Source organism: Anolis carolinensis, unplaced genomic scaffold, assembly GCF_035594765.1.
Source record: "Anolis carolinensis isolate JA03-04 unplaced genomic scaffold, rAnoCar3.1.pri scaffold_13, whole genome shotgun sequence".
Lineage (NCBI taxonomy): Eukaryota > Metazoa > Chordata > Lepidosauria > Squamata > Dactyloidae > Anolis > Anolis carolinensis.
Window position 1 is genome coordinate 8,346,415 of NW_026943824.1, and position 21,433 is coordinate 8,367,847.

At 39.6% G+C, this 21,433-nt stretch overlaps 2 protein-coding genes across 2 annotated transcripts in view; one reads left to right on the forward strand and one right to left on the reverse strand.

Moving 5' to 3' along the window:
* Positions 1-21,433, reverse strand: part of lmtk2 (lemur tyrosine kinase 2) — a 136,649-nt gene that overhangs the window by 90,572 nt on the left and 24,644 nt on the right. The window lies entirely within an intron of this gene.
* On the forward strand, positions 9,283-18,353 carry LOC100566844 (parvalbumin beta). Its single transcript, XM_003230282.4, has 5 exons — positions 9,283-9,393; positions 9,888-9,955; positions 13,989-14,121; positions 15,610-15,719; positions 17,800-18,353. The coding sequence occupies exons 2-5, from the start codon at positions 9,895-9,897 to the stop codon at positions 17,823-17,825; spliced, it is 330 nt and encodes a 109-aa protein (XP_003230330.3). The 5' UTR covers positions 9,283-9,393; positions 9,888-9,894; the 3' UTR covers positions 17,826-18,353.

A 21,433-nucleotide genomic window follows, 5' to 3' on the forward strand; every position in this document is an offset into this window, starting at 1 on the left:
AATGTTTTCAATGCATTGTGATATTTTGGTGCTAAATTCGTAAATACAGTAATTACTACATAGCATGAATGTGTAATGAACTACTTTTTCTGTCAAACATGTTGTATAACATGATGTTTTGGTGCTTAATTTATAAAATCATAATTTAATTTGATGTTTAATAGGCTTTTTCTTAATCTCTCCTTATTATCCAACATATTCGCTTATCCAACGTTCTGCCGGCCCGTTTATGTTGGATAAGTGAGACTCTACTGTATCTCAAAGAGAGGGAATTATTATTACAGATAGTCACAAAATTGTAGGAGTTGAAGTCCAAAACACCTGGAGGGCCCAAGTTTGCCCATGTCTGTTGTATAACTATTAGTGGTAGAGTGGTAAAGTGATCGTCTCAGCAAAACCCAGGGCCTGATGTGTTGTCTGGAACGTTGCAAACATGCATTTGTTTAATTTAGTATTGATGACGTTACTAAGTTTTATGAACTTAACTGAAATGTGAATTTCAAATCCATCTGTGTTCACTAGGAAGTCAACAGCTGAGGATCCGTCTGTGTTTCTTAGAGAGTCAGTGGCAGAAAGAGAGTTGTATATTTGTTTCTAGGGCCAGCCCTGCCATGAGGCAGTGTGAGCTGCAAATGCTACAGGACAGAAATCCAACTCTTTGTTGGATCACAAGAATTGTTAGGCCCTGGTTTCGTTCTTCTCAGGCTCTTATAGGGAAAGAAAGCATTGTGCCTGTTCTGTCTGCGAGAAATAATTGTCTGCATGGGTTTTAGGGCTGGTGAGGCTGGCAAGGCAATCCCTTCAAGTGGCACATCTTGGGGAGTGGGTGAAACGTCAGGAGAGAATACTTCTGGAACATGGCCATACAGCCCGGAAAATACATAACAACTCTGTGATTCCGGCCATGAAAGCTTTTGACAACACAATACTTGTTATGCCCTGGTTGTCCACGTCTCCCCACTACCACTTTGAGTCTCCTTTGTGGAGATAAAAAGCAGGGTATAAATCATCATCAACATCATCCTCACCCCATCATCACCTCACAGAGAGAATTGTGCATGCCGCATCACTTCCCTCAACTAGCCTGCCATGCCACCAACCATTATTGAAATAAAGTTTCCAGTCGAGTCAGCTCTTGTATATGAAATGGATAGGGTTGCCATCTTGTTCTTTGCCTCGTGGAGAAAAATGCCGTGGGTCAGCTGTCCTCATTGCATGCATATAGACACCCAGTGAGCCTGCGCGCCCGTTCCTTTGACTGTCAACCTATGGTGACCCCCATGAATCTCACAGCGTTTTCTTAAGCAAGGCATACTCAGAAAGAGTTTGCATTGCCTTCTTCTGAAATTGCACCTACATTACCTTTGGTGGTCTCCCATCCAACTGCCAACCAGAGCTAAGCCTGCTTAGCAAGAGTGCCATTTGCATTGGGGTTTGTGTGTGTTCAATTGCAGCCACATTACGGAAAGATTTTTTTAAAAAGCATTCACTGCTATTACTATTACAAAGCTTAAAACGTCGTTACCATTAAATGTGAAATTTTAACATAAACCTTTACTTTCCTAATCATTGAAGTAAATGAAGTACAGTAGAGTCTCACTTATCCAAGCTAAACGGGCCGGCAGAAGCTTGGATAAGCGAATATCTTGGATAATAAGGAGGGATTAAGGAAAAGCCTATTAAACATCAAATTAGGTTATGATTTTACAAATTAAGTACCAAAACATCTATATATATAAAAGGGTAATGAAATTTCAGCCTAGGGCAAAACAACAAAACTACACATCCCAGAAACACTAAACTTAGCAGCATAACCCCTCATCCATGCCTCTACGTTCATACAATAAACAGCTCCAGCTACTCCAGAAAACAGCCAGGCTTTGAAACTGCAAGGCTATTCACTGCTATTCCACCTGGCAAACAAAGGATTCCCATAAGCCACAGCAACGCGTGGCTAGTCATGTTATACAACAAATTTGACAGAAAAAGTAGTTCAATACGCAGTAATGTTATGTTGTAATTACTGTATTTACGAATTTAGCACCAAAATATCACAATATATTGCAAACATTGACTAAAAAAATGGCTTGGATAATCCAGAAGCTTGGATAAGCGAGACTCTACTGTAGTTGTTAAAATTATTACAGTCACTTCTGAAAACAGAGCACCCAGTGGCTCTACTGTGATGGCAGAATGCTGACTTGAAGGTTGGGTTGCTGACCTGAAGGTTGCCGGTTCGAATTCAACCCAGGGAGAGCATGGATGAGCTCCCTCTGTCAGCTCCAGCTCCCCATGCAGGGATATGAAAAGTGTCCCCTGGGCAATGTCTTTGTAGACAGCCAATTTTCTCACACCAGAAGCAACTTGCCGTTTCTCAAGTCGCTCCTGACACACACAAAAAAACTTCTGAAAACTGTCAGAATGCTCTACTAGCCAAAAGGACAAAACACACGTAGATAGGGAGGCCAAATACACCCTGTAATTATGAAAATATTGAAAAAATAGAACTTAAATTTCCCTGAATCCTCCAGGGAGCCTGGCTGCAGGATTCTGGAAAGTGGACACTAAAAGTTCCTTTTTCAGCTAAGACAAGTTACACTTCCACTGCAAAAGCAAAAAATATATTCCTCATGTGACAATTATAATTAAACAGTACCCGGTTTTAGGTGTTGAGAGATGAATTACAAATAATATATGACAAATACAGATGCTTTGTAATCATTTTTTATCTCTCTCTCTTTCTTCCTTGCAATCATTTGTGATCTGGATTGAGTCATTTTTCAACCCCAGGCCACCAGAGAGAGCTTGGAAAGCTGATATTCCAAGGGTATCGTTTTACTGCGGCTCAGTTATGGGTGACTTCAGCATACCATTACATTCCTGCTTTGCAAAAGTTACTGACCAAACTGCTCCCGACCCTGTCTCCCCTGCAGACCCAGCAAAGCAATATTCAGCTGCTCAGTTTCCTTCAGCCGGAGACCTCACCGTCTTGGAAGGGACCGGCTTCCAGGCTGGAAGGGTACAGGGAGTTCCTTCTGATAAGATGATTTACGTCTGGTACATTTCTAGCTCTCTGGCGCACCTGAATATAAGCTCCGTTTCTGCCAGAAGAACTTGCATTTGGGGAAACAGCCAAATGCTTGGATGCATGCGCCTATTAAGCCGTGACATAATCGTAAATGTGGTCATGCAGGCATGTTATAGGGCTATCCCACAGAAAAATCCAAGAATTCAAAAAAGTCAAGAGCATTTCATACTACAGTAAACTCTCAGTTAAACTGCCATCAAAAATAGGCCTAACTAATACTATACTCCATACCAGGGGTCCCCAAACTTTTTAAACAAGGGGCCAGTTCACGGTCCCTCAGACCGTTGGAGGGCCGGACTATAGTTTTTTTTAAAAAACTATGAACAAATTCCCATGCACACTGCACATATCTTATTTTAAAGTAAAAAACAAAACAAAATGGGAACAAATACAGTATCAATGTTAATAATAATCATAATAAAAATAATAAAGAGAGTTGGAAGTAAGTAAGTAAGTAAAAGTTTATTTGTATACCGCCCTCTCTCCCGAAAGGGACTCAGGGCGGTTTCCAATATAAAATCAGCATAAAACATTATACAATAAAACACTGAAAACACTATAAAACGCTATAAGAATTAAAAACAAAAACAAAACATAACAATTGACTAAAACAATCACATAACTGAAGAGACCCCTTGGGCCATTTAGTCCAACCCCCTTCTACCTTTGTGCACCAAAAGCACAAGCAAAGCACCCCTGACAGATGGCCACCTAGCCTCAATGTTGTTAATAATAATAAATAATAATAATAATAATAGTAATAATAACTTCCCAAGTGTTTATCACCAAAAATACATCACACAGTTGTAAACGCTTGGGAAGTGTTCAACTTGTAATTTTGTGATACGAAATCCAGCATATCTATCTTGTTTTCTGTGTCAGACTATGTTGTTGTGTCAATAATAATCTATATATATAAAAGAGTGATGGAATCCTGGCGACCGACAAAACAACAAAACTAAATACCGCACAACCTCAAAAATTGACAGCACAACCCCTCATCCATGCCTCTAGATTGATACAACAAAAAAGAAAAATAAAGTCCTAATTAGAGGGAGAGGAATAATTGTTTTTATCCAATTTCTGCCAGTTAGAAGGCTAAGCTCTGCCCACTTGGTCTCCTAGCAACACACTCAGCCCAGGGGACATGCAAAGTTAGGCCTCACTTAGGCCTCTTCCACACTGCCTATAAAATACAGACACCACCAGACAATGCCACAGCAGCGCATGGCCGGGCACAGCTAGTAATAATAATAATAATAAATCACACAGTCCTAAATGCTTGGGAAGTGTTCGACTTGTGATTTTGTGATACGAAATCCAGCATATACATCTCATTTGCTGTGTTATACTGTGTCCTTCTGTCAATAATAATAATAATAATAAAGAGGGTTGGAAGAGACTCCTTGGGTCATTTAGTCCAAACACCTTCTGCCTTTGTGCACCAAAAGCACTAGCAAAGCACCCCTTAATAATTAATAATTAATTAAATAATAATTAAAATACCATTATAAACAAGCAAAGTTTTGGAACGCATGCACCAGGCGAGGGAGGAGGTGGGAAAGGCATGTGGAGGAGGGGGGCCGGATAAATGGCTTCGATAATAATAATAATAATAATAATAATAATAATAATAATAATAATAGCTTTGATTGAAGTCAAAAAATAGAAACTCCTCAAAACACAGCAGACAAAAAACCAGTACAAGAAAGCCACACTACAAACTAGAGCTGACAGCTGGCACAACAAAACACTGCATGGAAAGTTCCTTGACAAAATTGAAGGAAAAGCTGATAAGGAGAAGACCTGGCTCTGGCTCACGAATGGGACCCTGAAGAAGGAGACAGAAGGCCTGATCCTTGCAGCCCAGGAGCAAGACATCAGAACAAAGGCAATTCAGGCCAAGATTGAAAAATCAGCTGATGACCCAAAATGCCGACTGTGCAAGGAAACCGACGAAACCATTGATCATATCCTCAGCTGCTGTAAGAAAATCACACAGACAGACTACAAACAGAGGCACAACTATGTGGCCCAAATGATTCATTGGAACTTATGCCTCAAGTACCACCTCCCAGCAGCAAAGAACTGGTGGGATCACAAACCTGCAAAAGTATTGGAAAATGAGCACGCAAAGATACTGTGGGACTTCCGAATCCAGACTGACAAAGTTCTGGAACACAACACACCAGACATCACAGTTGTGGAAAAGAACAAGGTTTGGATCATTGATGTTGCCATCCCAGGTGACAGTCGCATAGATGAAAAACAACAGGAAAAACTCAGCCGCTATCAGGACCTCAAGATTGAACTTCAAAGACTCTGGCAGAAACCAGTACAGGTGGTCCCGGTGGTGATGGGCACACTGGGTGCTGTGCCAAAAGATCTCAGCCGGCATTTGGAAACAATAGACATTGACAAAATCACCATCTGCCAACTGCAAAAGGCCACCCTACTGGGATCTGCACACATCATCAGAAAATACATCACACAGTCCTAGACACTTGGGAAGTGTTCGACTTGTGGTTTTGCGAAACGAAATCCAGCATATCTATCTTGTTTGCTGTGCCATACAACGTCGTTGTGTTGATAATAATAATAATAATAACTTTATTTTTATACCCCGCCCCATCTCCTCGAAAGGACTTGGGGCGGCTTACATGGGGCCTTGCCCGATAAAACAATCAAATATCAAAACACAGCAATAAAACAGTTATCCAATAAAAACATCAATTACAGTAAAACAATCGTTAAAATCAACATAAAACATACAATATTAACACTGGAGACTAATTCGATGGGCCGTATGTGGCCCCCGGGCCTTACTTTAGGGACCCCTGCTCCATACTATACTATGCCATGTATTGACTTGATATTAGGATTGAAATATAGTAACTAAAAGTGAATTAAGACAAATAAAGACAAACTTAACTTACTGTAACATAGTTTTACTGCTTTATTGTGTCATTATTTCTTTGTTTTTGTTGTTGTTGTTTGCTTGAGAGTTCTAGTTACTTGAGTTCCGGTTAAATGAGAGACTACTGTAAATAGTAACAGCTCGATGAATCCACTTTATATGTCTTGACAATATCCTATGAGATTCTGGGATTGGTTCTTTAGGGGAGGATATTCGAAATTCTGCACCAGAGAGCTCCAATACCAAACTACAGATCCCAGAACCTCATATAATATTGGCACAGCAGTTAAAGTACAATCGCAGTACATCATCATGTAGTGTAAAAGGGGCCCACATTTGCGAGATGAAGTCACAGCAATATAAGGTTGAGGTGGAAATCCATTTCTCTTCCCACTCTGGATATGAGCTCAATTTTAAATGCACTGTCCAAGGTGCTGCATCCCATCCAAAATACAGGCTTGGCACCTTATGATAGTTTTAATGTTAGGACTGAAACCTGGAATGGATTCGCAGTCACGTTGACTTGCAAGCCATCAGCCAACCTATTGAATTTGTGTATGTGTGTCAGGATTGCTTCTGGTGTGAGAGAATGGCCCATCTGCAAGGACGTTGCCCAGGGGACATTGTCTGAATGTTTTACCATCCTGTGGGAGGCTTCTCTTATGTCCCTGCATGGGAAGCTGGAGCTGACAGACAGGAGCTCACCCAGCTCCCTGGATTTGAACTGTCAACCTTTCGGTCAGCAGTCCTGCCAGCACAAGGGTTTAACCCATTAAACCACTGGGGGGTTTCAACCTATTGAATGAATGAGAAACTATCACATACAGTAGAGTCTCACTTATCCAACGTTCTGGATTATCCAACGCATTTTTGTAGTCAATGTTTTCAATATATCATGATATTTTGGTGCTAAATTTGTAAATACAGTAATTACTACATAGCATTAATGTGTAATGAACTACTTTTTCTGTCAAATTTGTTGTATAACATGATGTTTTGGTGCTTAATTTGTAAAATCATAACTCATTTTGATGTTTAATAGGCTTTTTCTTAATCTCTCCTTATTATCCAACATATTCACTTCCTTTCCAACATTCTGCTGGCCTGTTTATGTTGGATAAGTGAGACTCTACTGTATTTCTATAATGTTTGTTTACTAGAAAAGGTTCTGCAAGGCTTGTGGTTTAGTTAATTTCAGCTTCTTTTAAAAAATAATAGGGGTGATAAATGTAGGGGATTCCTTTCAATATTATCTGAAATCTGGATCACACATCTGTATATCATTATTCCAAAACAAATCACACTGAATTCAATAGGATTTATCCTTAGGGAAGTATGCATAAGACGACAGTCTCAACTGGGAAAGGGAGAGAATGGACGGATTGGTGACTAATAATTTACTTGAGTCTAATGCGCCATCAAATCTAATGCATGCCTCAAATTTCAAAACCCTGAAACCCAAAAAAGTATTTTTTGACGAAGTAATGCACTGCGGCAAAAAGTTTGCCCCTGCCTGATCTATACTGTAGACTGAATCCACTTTAACTGCCCTGGATCAGTGTTATGAAATCATGTAATTTTATAAGGTCTTGAGCCTTCTCTGTTAAAGAATGCTGGTTCCTCACCAAACTACAAATCCCAGCATTGCATAGCATTGAGCCACAGTCATTAAATTTGAGGTGACATCCCTCAAATAGGAGCTTCAGGACCTCCTGAAGCAAATTCCCTTTTTGTTTTGTTTCAGCACTAAGTTTACTAAGTCCCTCACTTATCGCTGGGGTTAGGTTCCAGGACCACCCGCAATAAGTGAAAATCCGCAAAGTAGGGACACTGTATTTATTTTAGTATTTATACCTTATTTTAGTAGTTATACACTATTTTAAGTCTTTATCAACCAATCATGTGTTGATAAATCACCTCCTTCTATATTTATAAAAGGGTAATGAAATTTTGGCCTAGGACAAAACAACAAAACTACACATCCCAGAAACACTAAACTTAGCAGCACAACCCCTCATCCATGCCTCTATGTTCATACAACAAAAAGGAAAGAAAAATAAAATCCTAATTAGAGGGAGAGGAATAATTGTTTTTATCCAATTGCTGCCAGTTAAAAGTCTAAGCTCCGCCCACTTGCTCTCCTAGCAACCCACTCAGCCCAGGGGACAGGCAGTTAGGCCTCACTTAGGCCTCTTCCACACTGCCTATAAAATACAGATTATCTGATTTTAACTGGATTATATGGCAGTGTAGACTCAAGGCCCTTCCACACAGCTATATAACCCATTTATAATCTTATATTATCTGCTTTGAACTGGATTATCTGGACTCCACACTGCCATGTAATCCACTTCAGTGTGCATTTTATCCAGCTGTGTAGAAGGGGCCTCATATAATCTAGTCTATCTATATATATAAAAGGGTAATGAAATTTCGGCCTAGGACAAAACAACAAAACTGCACATCCCAGAAACACTAAACTTGGCAGCACAACCCCTCATCCATGCCTCTACGTTCATACAACAAAAAGCTCCAGCTACTCCAGAAAACGGCCAGGCTTTGAGACTGCAAGGCTATTCACTGCTATTCCATCTGGCCAACAAAGGATTCCCATAAGCCACAGCAACGCGTGGCCGGGCAAAGCTAGTCTCCTCCTGTTGCCGCTTGGGCTCCTTTTCTCTCCCTTTGGCTTCTCCTTCCTCCCTTCCTTAGGCTGTAAATTGTAATTTTTTATGATTTATAATAGTCTTTTAGAGTTTATTGAAAAACCGCAAAACAGCGAATCCGCGAAAAGTGAACCGCGAAGTAGTGAGGGAACACTGTATTACGCAAATCTAATGCACACCCTAAGATTGGCAAGGTAATTTAGCCCAAAAAAGTGAGCATTAGGTTGAAGTAAATACGGTATATTCTAGGCAGAGTTTGGACTAGATATTTCCTTCTGCAACAGTTTGAGCCTTCAACCAGCTTTGCTGCATCTACTTGGTCTGATCTGGATCTGAAATAACCGACAAACATCTAATTGACACTCTTAACCAAGAACGAGAGAAAAAAAAATTAAAAACGTTCCACGTTACGAAATCATGTTCTCCTCATCCGAAGCCTGGGGAGGATTTCAGCGGCTCGAAAACCTGTTATATTGTCTAAGACCCGATGCACATTCCTTTGGGATATAAATATCAATTTGATTAGCTAGCAGGTCTTGTCAGCTACAGTATCTTATCCCCCGGGGCATTTGAGCAATGACGTGGTCCCAGGACTTCTGTAAAAGGCCTGGGGGATCTTAACTATAGTCTATATAAGACAGGGTCTCTCCCCAAGCAAGGAACCTAAGAGAAGAGAGATCTTTCTGCCTATTCCTCCCAGCTTTGGAAGCCAACTCTAAAAGGTGAGTTTAGCTTCTCGTTAGACAAGAGCTCTATTTATTTCCTGGAGCCATCCGCGAAACTGAAAATCTGCAAGATTCCCACGCCGAAGAATCGGTTGATGAAGAAGAAAAAGAGTTTGATATCTGGGATTTGGAGTTTTGCAAGAAACCGAGAAACCAACCATAAAGGAAGCAAAGATGCATCATGTGAAAAATAAAATATTATAACTTGGGTGGAGAAGAAGATTTGAAATCTTACAGATGAAGGAATTCTGATGCCTGGTCCTGAATGGGAGCTCGCTTTTGCCTTGGACTATATTTCTCGCTTTTCGGCTGAGATGTCAAGGAGAGATCATGTCATTCCCTACCTCATCTGCCAAGACTAAATGAAGTTTCGGCAGCTGCAGCTACCGATCTGCAGATGATCTCCTGCCCAAATTTTTTTAATTTTTTTACCTCTATAGTTTTAATATCTGTCTTAATTGTCAGCTAATTATTTTTCCTCCTCTTCCCAGCTTTGACATGTCTCTAGCCGGTATTCTGACCGATGCTGAGATTGCAGCAGGCCTGGAAAGCTGCAAAGGTAAATGTCTCTCTTGTGAAAAGTTTTCTGTTTTGTTTTTGTGTGTCTTTGGGTGCATCTGTACTGCAGAATGAATGCAGTTTCACACCACGTTATCTGCTGTGGCTCAATGCTGCTATTATTATTATTATTATTATTATTATTATTATTATTATTATTATTATTATTTTATTATGACACAGCAAACAAGATAGATATGCTGGATTTTGTATCACAAAATCACAAGTCGAACACTTCCCAAGTGTCTAGGACTGTGTGATGTATTTTCGGATGATGTGTGCAGATCCCAGTAGGGTGGCCTTTTGCAGTTGGCAGATTGTGATTTTGTCAATGTCTATTGTTTCCAAATGTCGGCTGAGATCTTTTGGCATGGCACCCAATGTGCCCATCACCACCAGGACCACCTGCACTGGTTTCTGCCAGTTATTATTATTATTATTATTATTATTATTATTATTATTATTATTACTCTTATTTTCTTTTAACTGAGACTCAAAGCAGTGAACAGTACTAAAAACAATACAATATACAATACGAAACCTAAGGACAATAAAGATTAAAACACAAATTAAACCAAACACTTGTACTTTTACAAGATCTTTAGCCTTCTCTCCCTCGCCAAACCACAAACCCCAGGATTTTATAACACCGAACCATGGCAGTTAAAGTGGTGTCAAGCGGCATTCATTCTACAATGTAGATGCACCCTATGAATAATTTCCAACTCATCCAGTTTCAGAATGAAGGCTAACTGGATTATATGGCAGTGTAGAATCCCCATTGGGGAGATGGTGGCGGGGTATAAATAAAGTTTTTTTATTATTATTATTATTATTATTATTATTATTATTATATACAGTAGTCTCACTTATCCAACATAAACAGGCCGGCAGAACGTTGGATAAGCGAATATGTTGGATAATAAGGAGAGATTAAGAAAAAGCCTATTAAACATCAAAATTGGTTATGATTTTACAAATTGAGCACCAAAACATCATGTTATACAACAAATTTGACAGAAAAAGTAGTTCATTACACATTTATGCTATGTAGTCGAATTTATGCTATGTAGTCGAATTTACGAATTTAGCACCAAAATATCACAATATATTGAAAACATTGACTACAAAAATGTGTTGGATAATCCAGAACATTGGATAAGTGAGTGTTGGATAAGTGAGACTCTACTGTATATATAATCCAATTCAAAGCAATTAATATGGACCCTGAAACTGCATTATTTAGCAGCGTAGATCCAGACCTTAAAGAAAAATGCAGCATAAGTGTCAAAAATCATTTTGGGAACTTTTTTAAAAATCTTAACAACAAAAACATTAAATGCAAAGAGCAGTGTATTCAATTATACAGAACAGTTTTGTAATCTTTAATGTTTAAAATGTCCAAACATAACAGTATTCTAATCTATATATCTATGCCCAACCTAAGCTTTCTACCAGGGATTGTGCTGTTTGTTTTTAATTTTCCAAATGATTGCTGACAACAATTTAGCAGATTGGTTTTCTGTCTTAAGAGAAAGAACAGAACTCTGATTAGTTCTGCAAAGATGTGCCCGTATACTTCCATTGACCTCAGTGTAATCCTGGCTAGCTGCGCTCATGATCCAGCTGTCGTGTCAAGCCGCTATCCACATGTAACAGGTGGTTCTGGATGCGCCTGGACAGTGCTGATAACACTATGAAAAAACCCATCTGTATAGAGGATTTCAGGATGCATCTACACTGAAGAATTAATGCAGTTTGAAACCACTTTGACTGCCACGGCTTACTGCTATGGGATCATAGAAGTTGTAGTTTGGTGAGGCAAAGAAAATCTAAAGACTGTGTAAATCCACAACTCCTATGACTCCACAGTATTAAAGTGGTGTCAAACTGCATTCGTTCTATAGTGTAGAAGCACCTTCAGTGTTCCCTTTCAGCTCTAACACTCTATGGATGCTTTAGAGCAATTCACATATGTCTTACTGGTGCATGCAACCCATATCCCTAGAATCACACTGTGTCAAATAAGCAAGTGTACTGTCACATTTCAAAGGCTTGGAGACATTTATTACATGGGATTGTAGCTCATTTAGGTTGCATCTACACTGTAGAGTTAGTCCAGTTTGATATCACTTTAACTGCGAAGGCTGTGAAATTAGCTTGTGCTATGATTGGGACCTCCTTCCCACATGCCATTAGAGTCTGTTGCAGAAGGAATGATAACTGTGTCAATTACAGTAGAGTCTCACTTATCCAAGCTAAACGGGCCGGCAGAAGCTTGGATAAGCGAATATCTTGGATAATAAGGAGGGATTAAGGAAAAGCCTATTAAACATCAAATTAGGTTATGATTTTACAAATTAAGCACCAAAACTTCATGTTATACAACAAATTTGACAGAAAAAGTAGTTCAATACGCAGTAATGTTATGTTGTAATTACTGTATTTACGAATTTAGCACCAAAATATCACGATATATTGAAAACATTGACTACAAAAATGGCTTGGATTATCCAGAAGCTTGGATAAGCGAGGTTTGGATAAGTGAGACTCTACTGTATGTCAAAATTGTGACCAAGGCTGTATCCACACTGGAGAATTATAGAAGTTTGGCACCACACTAACTGCCAAGGATCGATGCTATGGAATCCTGGGATCTGTAGTGTTGTCACCCTTCTCTATCAGAGAGCTCTGGCGCTGCAACAACTATACATCCCAGGATTCTATAGAAGAGAGAGCCATGTGGTGTCAAACTGCTATAATTCTGCAGTGTAGACGGCCTTGAAATAGCAATTGTGAGTATGGAACAACTATGAAGGGGTAAATTTAGATAACTGGTATTGACACTCATTACTTAGTCACAAACATGACACCACCCTAACTCCCCAACCTATTTTAATGGGCATCAGCTGCCTGGGGAAAAAAAGAGATGAGTTCTGCTGGCCATTGGGACAGGGCTGAATGACATCTCCAGCAAGTCTGGAGGGGTCAGGCCAGGAGAGGTGGCTTAATAAAGAATCCTGATACAGGAATCAGGCCATTATTTTCAAGGAAAAACAACGACAAAGAAAACAAATCATTTCTTTAAAAGACTTATCATATCATTACTCACATATAGACAATCTATATATATTAAAGGATAATGAAATTTCAGCCTAGGACAAAACAACAAAACTACACATCCCAGAAACACTAAACTTGGCAGCACAACCCCTCATCCATGCCTCTACGTTCATACAACAAAAAGAAAAGAAAAATAAAGTCCTAATTAGAGGGAGAGGAATAATTGTTTTTATCCAATTGCTGCCAGTTAGAAGGCTAAGCTCCGTCCACTTGGTCTCCTTGCAACCCACTCAGCCCAGGGGACAGGCAGAGTTAGGCCTCACTTAGGCCTCTTCCACAGATTATCTGATTTTAACTGGATTATATGGCAGTGTAGACTCAAGGCCCTTCCACACAGCTATATAACCCATTTATAATGGACTTAATGTCAGGGGAAAACCTTTACCCTTTACCTTAACTACCACCAATTCCTCAATACAGTAGAGTCTCGCTTATCCAAGTTTCTGGATTATCCAAGCCATTTTTGTAGTCAATGTTTTCAATATATCGTGATATTTGATGCTAAATTTGTAAATACAGCAATTACAACATAACATTACTGTGTATTGAACTACTTTTTCTGTCAAATTTGTTGTATAACATGATGTTTTGGTGCTTAATTTGTAAAATCATAACCTAATTTGATGTTTAATAGGCTTTTCCTTAATCCCTCCTTATTATCCAAGATATTCGCTTATCCAAGCTTCTGCCAGCCCGTTTAGCTTGGATAAGTGAGACTCTACTGTACTTTATTTCCCATACCACCATACTTCGCCACAGCAACGCGTGGCCGGGCAAAGCTAGTGTCATATATATGTTGTGTGTGGCTTAGTTTGGTAATCTAACACATAGGAAGGAAGCCTGTTCCTTAATTTATTCCTTTGCATTCCCATGCTTCACCTCTTGCTCCTTTTTCTCTCTCTTTCTTCAAGCCCCGGATTCATTCAACTCCAAGACCTTCTTTGCCAAATCAGGCATGCACGGCAAATCGAAGGATCAGCTGACAAAAGTCTTTGGCATCCTCGACCAGGACAAGAGCGGATACATTGAGGAGGATGAACTGCAGTCAGTAAAAGGGAAGAGGAAGGGATGGGGACAAAAGATGTGGGAGGAAGGAGGAAAGGGAAGCGAAAAGAAGAGGGTGAAAGAAGTGGGAATGGATACAAGGAAGCAGTAAAGAAATAAGAGCCCCTTCTACACTGCCATATAAAATCCAGATTATTTGGTCCGCATGTGAGCCGCCCTGAGTTCCTTCGGGGAGATGGGGCAGGATACAAAAATAAAATTATTATTATTATTATTATTATTATTATTATTATTATTATTATTATTATTATATTGTATGACACAGAAAACAAGATAGATATGCTGGATTTTGTATCACAAAATCACAAGTCGAACACTTCCCAAGTGTCTAGGACTGTCTGATGTATTTTCAGATGATGTGCGCAGATCCCAGTAGGGTGGCCTTTTGCAGTTGGCAGATCATAATTTTGTCAATGTCTATTGTTTCCAAAGGAGCCCCGGTGGCAAAGTGCGTTAAAGCACTGAGCTGGAGACCGAAAGGTCCCAGGTTCAAATCCGGGGAGCGGCGTGAGCGCCTGCTGTTAGCTCCAGCTCCTGCCAACCTAGCAGTTCGAAAACATGCCAATGTGAGTAGATCAATAGGTACCGCTCCGGCGGGAAGATAACGGTGCTCCATGCAGTCATGCCGGCCACATGACCTTATTAGCGACATTTATATCCCGCCCTTCTCATCCCGAAGGGGACTCAAGTATATATACAAGTATATATACATACAATATATTATGTTATACGACTATATTGCAATATTATTAGTAATATTGCATGTAATATAAATATACAATTATAATAGAGAATTATAATTAATGTTACATTGTATTACATCATAATATTATTAATATTACATGTATATAGTATAGTATAGTATAGTATAATATTATAGTATTATACTGTTAGGCCCCTTGGGTTGATTCCCATCCACGCATAGACCTTGGAGGTGTCTATGGACAACGCCAGCTCTTCGGCTTAGGAATGGAGATGAGCACCAACCCCCAGAGTCAGACATGACAGGACTTAACGTCAGGGGAAACCTTTACCTTTTATTGTTTCCAAATGCCGGCTGAGATCTTTTGGCATGGCACCCAATGTGCCCATCACCACTGGGACCACCTGCACTGGTTTCTGCCAGAGTCTTTGCAGTTTGATCTTGAGGTCCTGATAGCGGCTGAGTTTTTCCTGTTGTTTTTATTATTTATTTATTATTTATTATGTGCTTATAGGGCAGTATAGAAGGAGCATTTAGTAATAGAGTTTAGGCATCCAAGGAAACTTGCCATGTAAATGTAAGCCCAGCAAATAAACATTCCAGATGTGGATAATTTTCAATGTCTCATTCTATTCAATGATACAAATTCGGGAACAACTGGGGGGGATATTCTCTTGTGGGAGTAAAATTTTTGTTTATGGAGCAATGCCTTCATTTCGAAAAGAGGGAACTGCCCCTTGGCTCACCCTGTCGTTCTTCCCCAGGAAATTCCTGCAGAACTTTGCTGCATCTGCCCGGCTTCTGACTGAGAAGGAGACCAAGGTTCTCCTGAGTGCAGGTGACACTGACGGAGATGGCAAAATCGGAGTTGATGGTAAGGTGACACCCATAAAAGCCATTTCCTCTATTTCTGATGATCAGCCTATGAGTGCCGATCCATGTGCAGCCAAGCATGATCACCCATTCAGAAAGCCTTCAGTAGATTTGCAACACTTTGATATCCAGAAGTACAAACAAGCCGCTTGCAAAATTAGGGTGGCCAAATGCAAAGATATAGGGATCCTGCGTCTTTTGCACTTATTAAGTGATGTATTGCTTTCAATCCCCAAAGCCCTTTGAGACTGGAACTACATTGCCATATGATTACATTATCTGCTTTGAATTGGAATGTATGAGTCTATGCTGCCATATAATCCAGTTCAAACAGATAATCTGGATTTTATATGGCAGTGTAGTATCGATCAGTGCAGCTTCTTGTGGAGATGGGTGCCACAACAAGGGACTCTGCAAGAGATTTCAAGTTCCAGAGAAACTCATGCAGGAAGAGGTGGCTAAAGAGAGAGGGCTGAAATTCGGGGCCCAAGTTCCTTAAGGCTTTGCGTATTAAAACTTGGACCTATAATTATATTTAGAAGCAAATAGGAAGCCATTGAAGCTGGTTTAATTGGGGTCCCTTCCACACAACTGTATAAAATCCACATTTATTTATTTACTACATTTATATCCTGCTCTTCTCATCCTGAAGGGGACTCAGAGCGACTTACAAATCAAATGTACATACAATATATTATTAGCATAGCACAATATAAGCATTAAATTACTATATTGTACTATATCAGTATATGGTAATATTATTAGCAATATTACATTTAATCTATATATATAAAAGAGTGATGGCATCAGGGCAGCAGACAAAACAACAAAACTACAGGCCCCTCCAACCTCGAAATTTGACAACACAACCCATCATCCACAGCTCTAGGTTGATACAACAAAAAGAAAAGAAAAATCAAGTCCTAATTAGAGAGAGAGGAATAATTGTTTTTATCCAATTGCTGCCAGTTACAAGGCTAAGTTCCGTCCTAAGGTTAGCAGATACCCCTAAGGATCATCCAGTTCAACTTCCTTATATCATGCAGGAGGATACAATCCAATCACTCCTGACAGATGGCCATCCAATATCTGCACAATAATAATACACATCGAATCATAGCATCAGACAGTTAGGAGACACCCCTAAAGGCCATCCAGCCCAATCCAATTCTGCCATGCAGGACACAAGCCAAGCACTCCCAACAGATGGCCACCCAGCCTCTCAATACTAATACTAATAATAATAATAATAATAATAATATCATCATACAATCCTAAGGTTTGGAGTGACCCCTAAGGATCATCCAGATCAACTTCCTTCTACCATGCAGGAGGACACAATCCAAGCACTCCTGACAGATGATGATGATGATGAAGATAATGATGATGATAATAATAATAATAATAATAATAGAAGCATAGAATCCAAGAGTTTGGAGAGACCCCTAAGGGACATCCAGCCCAACCCTTTCTACTATGCAGCAGAACACAATCCAAGCATTCACAACACATGGACAACGTATAAATACTATACAATACTACACAGGGACATTGACCCCCCTCTATCCTCACCACTTTCACAGTACACAAACAACCAAATGCATACTAAACATAAAGACAACCATACAAGAGACATTCAATACCACCATTACCTCAACAATTTCTCACCAACACCACCAGACAATGCCACAGCAACGCGTGGCCGGGCACAGCTAGTATATAATATATAATTAATATTATTATATTGTATTATTAGTATAATATTGTATTACATTATAATATTATACATTGAACTGGATTGTATGGCAGTGGGGACTCAGATAACCCAGTTCAAAGCAGATATTGTGGATTATTTGCCTTGATATTCTGGGTTATACAGCTGTGTGGAAGGGCCCTGGATCAGTCAGAGTATGCTTGCCATAGATGTGGGAGAAACATCAGGAGAGAATGCTTCTGGAACACGGCCATACAGCCTGGAAACCTCACAGCAACCCAGAACTAAAGTTGTGATGCAACATCGAGATAAATGTTTTCAACTTTCCAAGATAATGAAACCTGTTTTTTCTCTCCTTCTTTTCTAGAGTTCATAGCCCTGGTTACTGCTTAAAGTGGACAAGAGGAAGACCAAGCTCATTATATTGTAAAACACTCTTTCTTACTGCAAGTTGACTATTTCTTTATACCTTTTTTTACAGTGAAACAGCATTAACAGTTGCCAGTATCTTGTTTCTTCTTGTTGGAGAATTGTGTTAATTCACAAGCGCTCCCTGTTTGATCTTTATTACTGTCTAGTCTTGTAAGTTCGTAATGAAAAGTGGCTCAACATCCGAGACAAAGTTGGAAGCTTTCGGAGAGGGACTGTGAACTTTGACGTTTCATTTGCAGTAGGCGCTGTTATTAGGAAGACTCTGTAAAAGGGAGATTTCAAAGAGATCTCCGAATCAAAGGTTAGCCGATACAAAAACGACAGAGGACAAGAAAAATCACATTGATTTTTTTGTTTCAACAAAAACGCTTAAAAGGGAATGCTCTGACTGGTCTTTGCTTTACATAACCAGCTTCACAAAATGCCTTGCTGTACAAAAACTGGTGGAATTGTTCATTCATACCTATAAAGTGACTTCATCTTTCACAATTTCTGCAGTTGTCCTTTCCTTATGTGGCTTCCTCAGGTTTGCTTCTTTTTTTTTTTCCTTTGTTTACACAACAAGTGGCTATTTGATAACTAAATCAAAATGAGGTTTCTGTGAGTTTTTCGGGCTGTATGGCCATGGTCCAGAAGCATTATCTCCTGACATTTCACCCACATCTATGGCAGACATCCTAAGAGGTTGTGAGGTACCTTACAACCTCTGAGGATGCCTGTCATAGATGTGGGCAAAATGTCAGGAGGGAATGCTTCTGGACCATGGCCATACAGCCTGGAAAACTCACAGCAACCCAGTTATTCCGGCCATGAAAGCCTTCGACAATCATAATGACTTTGTCATGTTTTGAACACATTCTGGTATGGTTTAGGGGTGTTGTTTTTGAAGTGATGGGGACTCAGGTTGCATCTATATTAAAGAATTGACGCCATTCAACATACTTGGTTAATGCTATGGAAACATGGCCAAAAAGTACTGGTTCCAAAAAAGAAGAGGGGGACTAGCTCTTCCAGATTTACAACTATATCATGAGGCCTGCTGTTTAATGTGGATTCGAGATTGGACAATGTTAAAAAAAACCAAATTACTGACACTAGAGGGGGTAGATCTACGAGTAGGCTAGCATGCCTACTTGTGGTATGATAAAAGCAAAATAGAAAAAAAATTGGAGATCACTTTATTCGGTCATCCCTGATAAAACATGGGAAAAATACAAGAGAAGAATATTTACAAAAAAACCCCTATGGATTTCCCCTTTAGAGGCTTACCAAAGAAGAGAAATGGGAGGGACAAATTGGCCAAAATATAAAGATATTTTAACTAAGGAGAAGGGTATTTACAAACTTAAAACACAGGAAAAGATAAATCAGGAATTTAAAAATATAGGATGGTTCCAATATATTTGGATAAAAGATCATTTCAATAAAGACAAGAAAATAGGATTTGAAGACAAAGAGTCCCTAGCATTGAGGCATGGTAGTTAAAGTAGTGTTATACTGCATCAATTCTACAGTGTAGAGCCTCACACACTTATTGAAACCCAATTACAGTGACTTGAGCTTTGCAGAAACTATGGCCACTTGATGGCACTCCTGTTTTACCCAAATGTCTTTCATGCATAACACTTTGAATTGCTATTCTTGACCGACTCCCAGGATCTCCTAGGCTCCTTCTACACTGCCACATAATCCAGATTATCAAAGCAAATAATCCATATTATCTGCTTTGAACTGGATTATATGAGTCTAGACTGCCATATAATCCAGTTCAAACCAGATAATCTGGATGTTATAGGGTAGTGTAGATGGGGCCTCAGTCAATTCAGAATAGGTTCAAAACAAGCTTATTATGGCATACCCTCCAATATTTTAAGGATGAAAACTGTGGCCAAGCAGCGTCAGAGTGTAGTCAAGAGGGCAAAATATTTTCATCAGTAAGTACACACAAACTAGGCAAGGCTGCAGTAGTTTACTTTTGCTTGGGAAGGACAAGACTCACCCCGCTCCTTGCCACCTCACTCCGAATTAATGGACCACATACAGTAGAGTCTCACTTATCCAACATAAACGGGCTGGCAGAACGTTGGATAAGCGAATATGTTGGATAATAAGGAGAGATTAAGGAAAAGCCTATTAAACATCAGATTAGGTTATGATTTTACAAATTAAGCACCAAAACATCATGTTATACAACAAATTTGACAGCAAAAGTAATTCAATACCCAGTAATGCTATGTAGAAATTACTGTATTTATGAATTTAGCACCAAAATGTATTGAAAACATTGACTAAAAAATGCATTGGATAATCCAGAATGTTGGATAAGAGAGTGTTGGATAAGTGAGACTCTACTGTATCACACAAGAGAAGGACTACTGAAAGAGGTGACTTTGGTCACTAAGGAGAGTATAAATAAATACTTATCTTCACAATGATTGAAGAAAATACTAGCACAAACTATAAGGTGGACTTACGGTACACTTCTATATGCAAAAATCTAGGTTCCTTCCCTGCCATACAAAGGTATTGAACAGCCAGAGGTTCCCATAGATACATCTGTCTCTTCTGAATTTGTCCACTATTTTTTTAGACATTCTCTAGCTACCTACTTACCTATTACTACATTTTTGATAATGAATTAGATACATCAGCCACACGTGAGCAAATGTTTTGTTTTCTCTCTGAACCCACTTTACATTCAGAGGGAATAATTGGGTTTACCCCAACTTAGCTCCAACAACGCTGCAGCGTAAGCTTCCCTCTATTCACCAATGTCCCTGAGTTTGGGCTGATAATTATTTTAAGACAACGGCCAATAATGCTGGAACTCTAGAAGAGGAGCTGGTAATAGGATACACAACCAGGTTCTCCCTCTGTGCGTGTCTCTGTTACTCACAGTTTTCTAACTCATTCTTGAGAGAGGGTCTCTAAACCTTTAATCATCCTCTAACCTTTAGGGCCAGCATTATTGTTGAATCAACAGAGAAAACCTGAATAATTCAGCAATCCAGAGATCGCCCTCCTCGATTATGCTGCTGACAGCAGCCAGAAACATCTTTAGACAATTGCATGGTGCATCGAGGTCACAAGATAGTGTTACTAGACCCTGGGCAACATTTGACACTCTGTTTAATGATCATGACGGATAAAGTATATCAAGTGGTAGCAACAGCAGCCGCAGAGGTGCCTCCCTTGGCTTCGATGCTGAAGGCATGGTGCCAGGGCTCCTTTGGTCTATCCAAATATCTACAGGTGAGGTGGAAGTTGTACTTGAACTTATTTTTAAAATACAGCCCTATCACTCACCTCTTGTCCTAGTCTAATCTATTTCTCATCACTTTCTGGGATTTACACTCAAAGGCAAGAGGTGAGCCCCCCAGGAGTTTCCAGTATACAACGGGTAAATTTGCCCATGGAACCAGTGTGGCCTAGTAGTTTGATCATCTGACAAGAAGTTTGGAAAGCATGAATTCCCTCAGCCATGGAAACCCATTGGGTGATCTTGAGCAAGTCATACACTTGCAGTCCTAGAACCACCCCCATCACCACCACCACCATGGCCATCATCA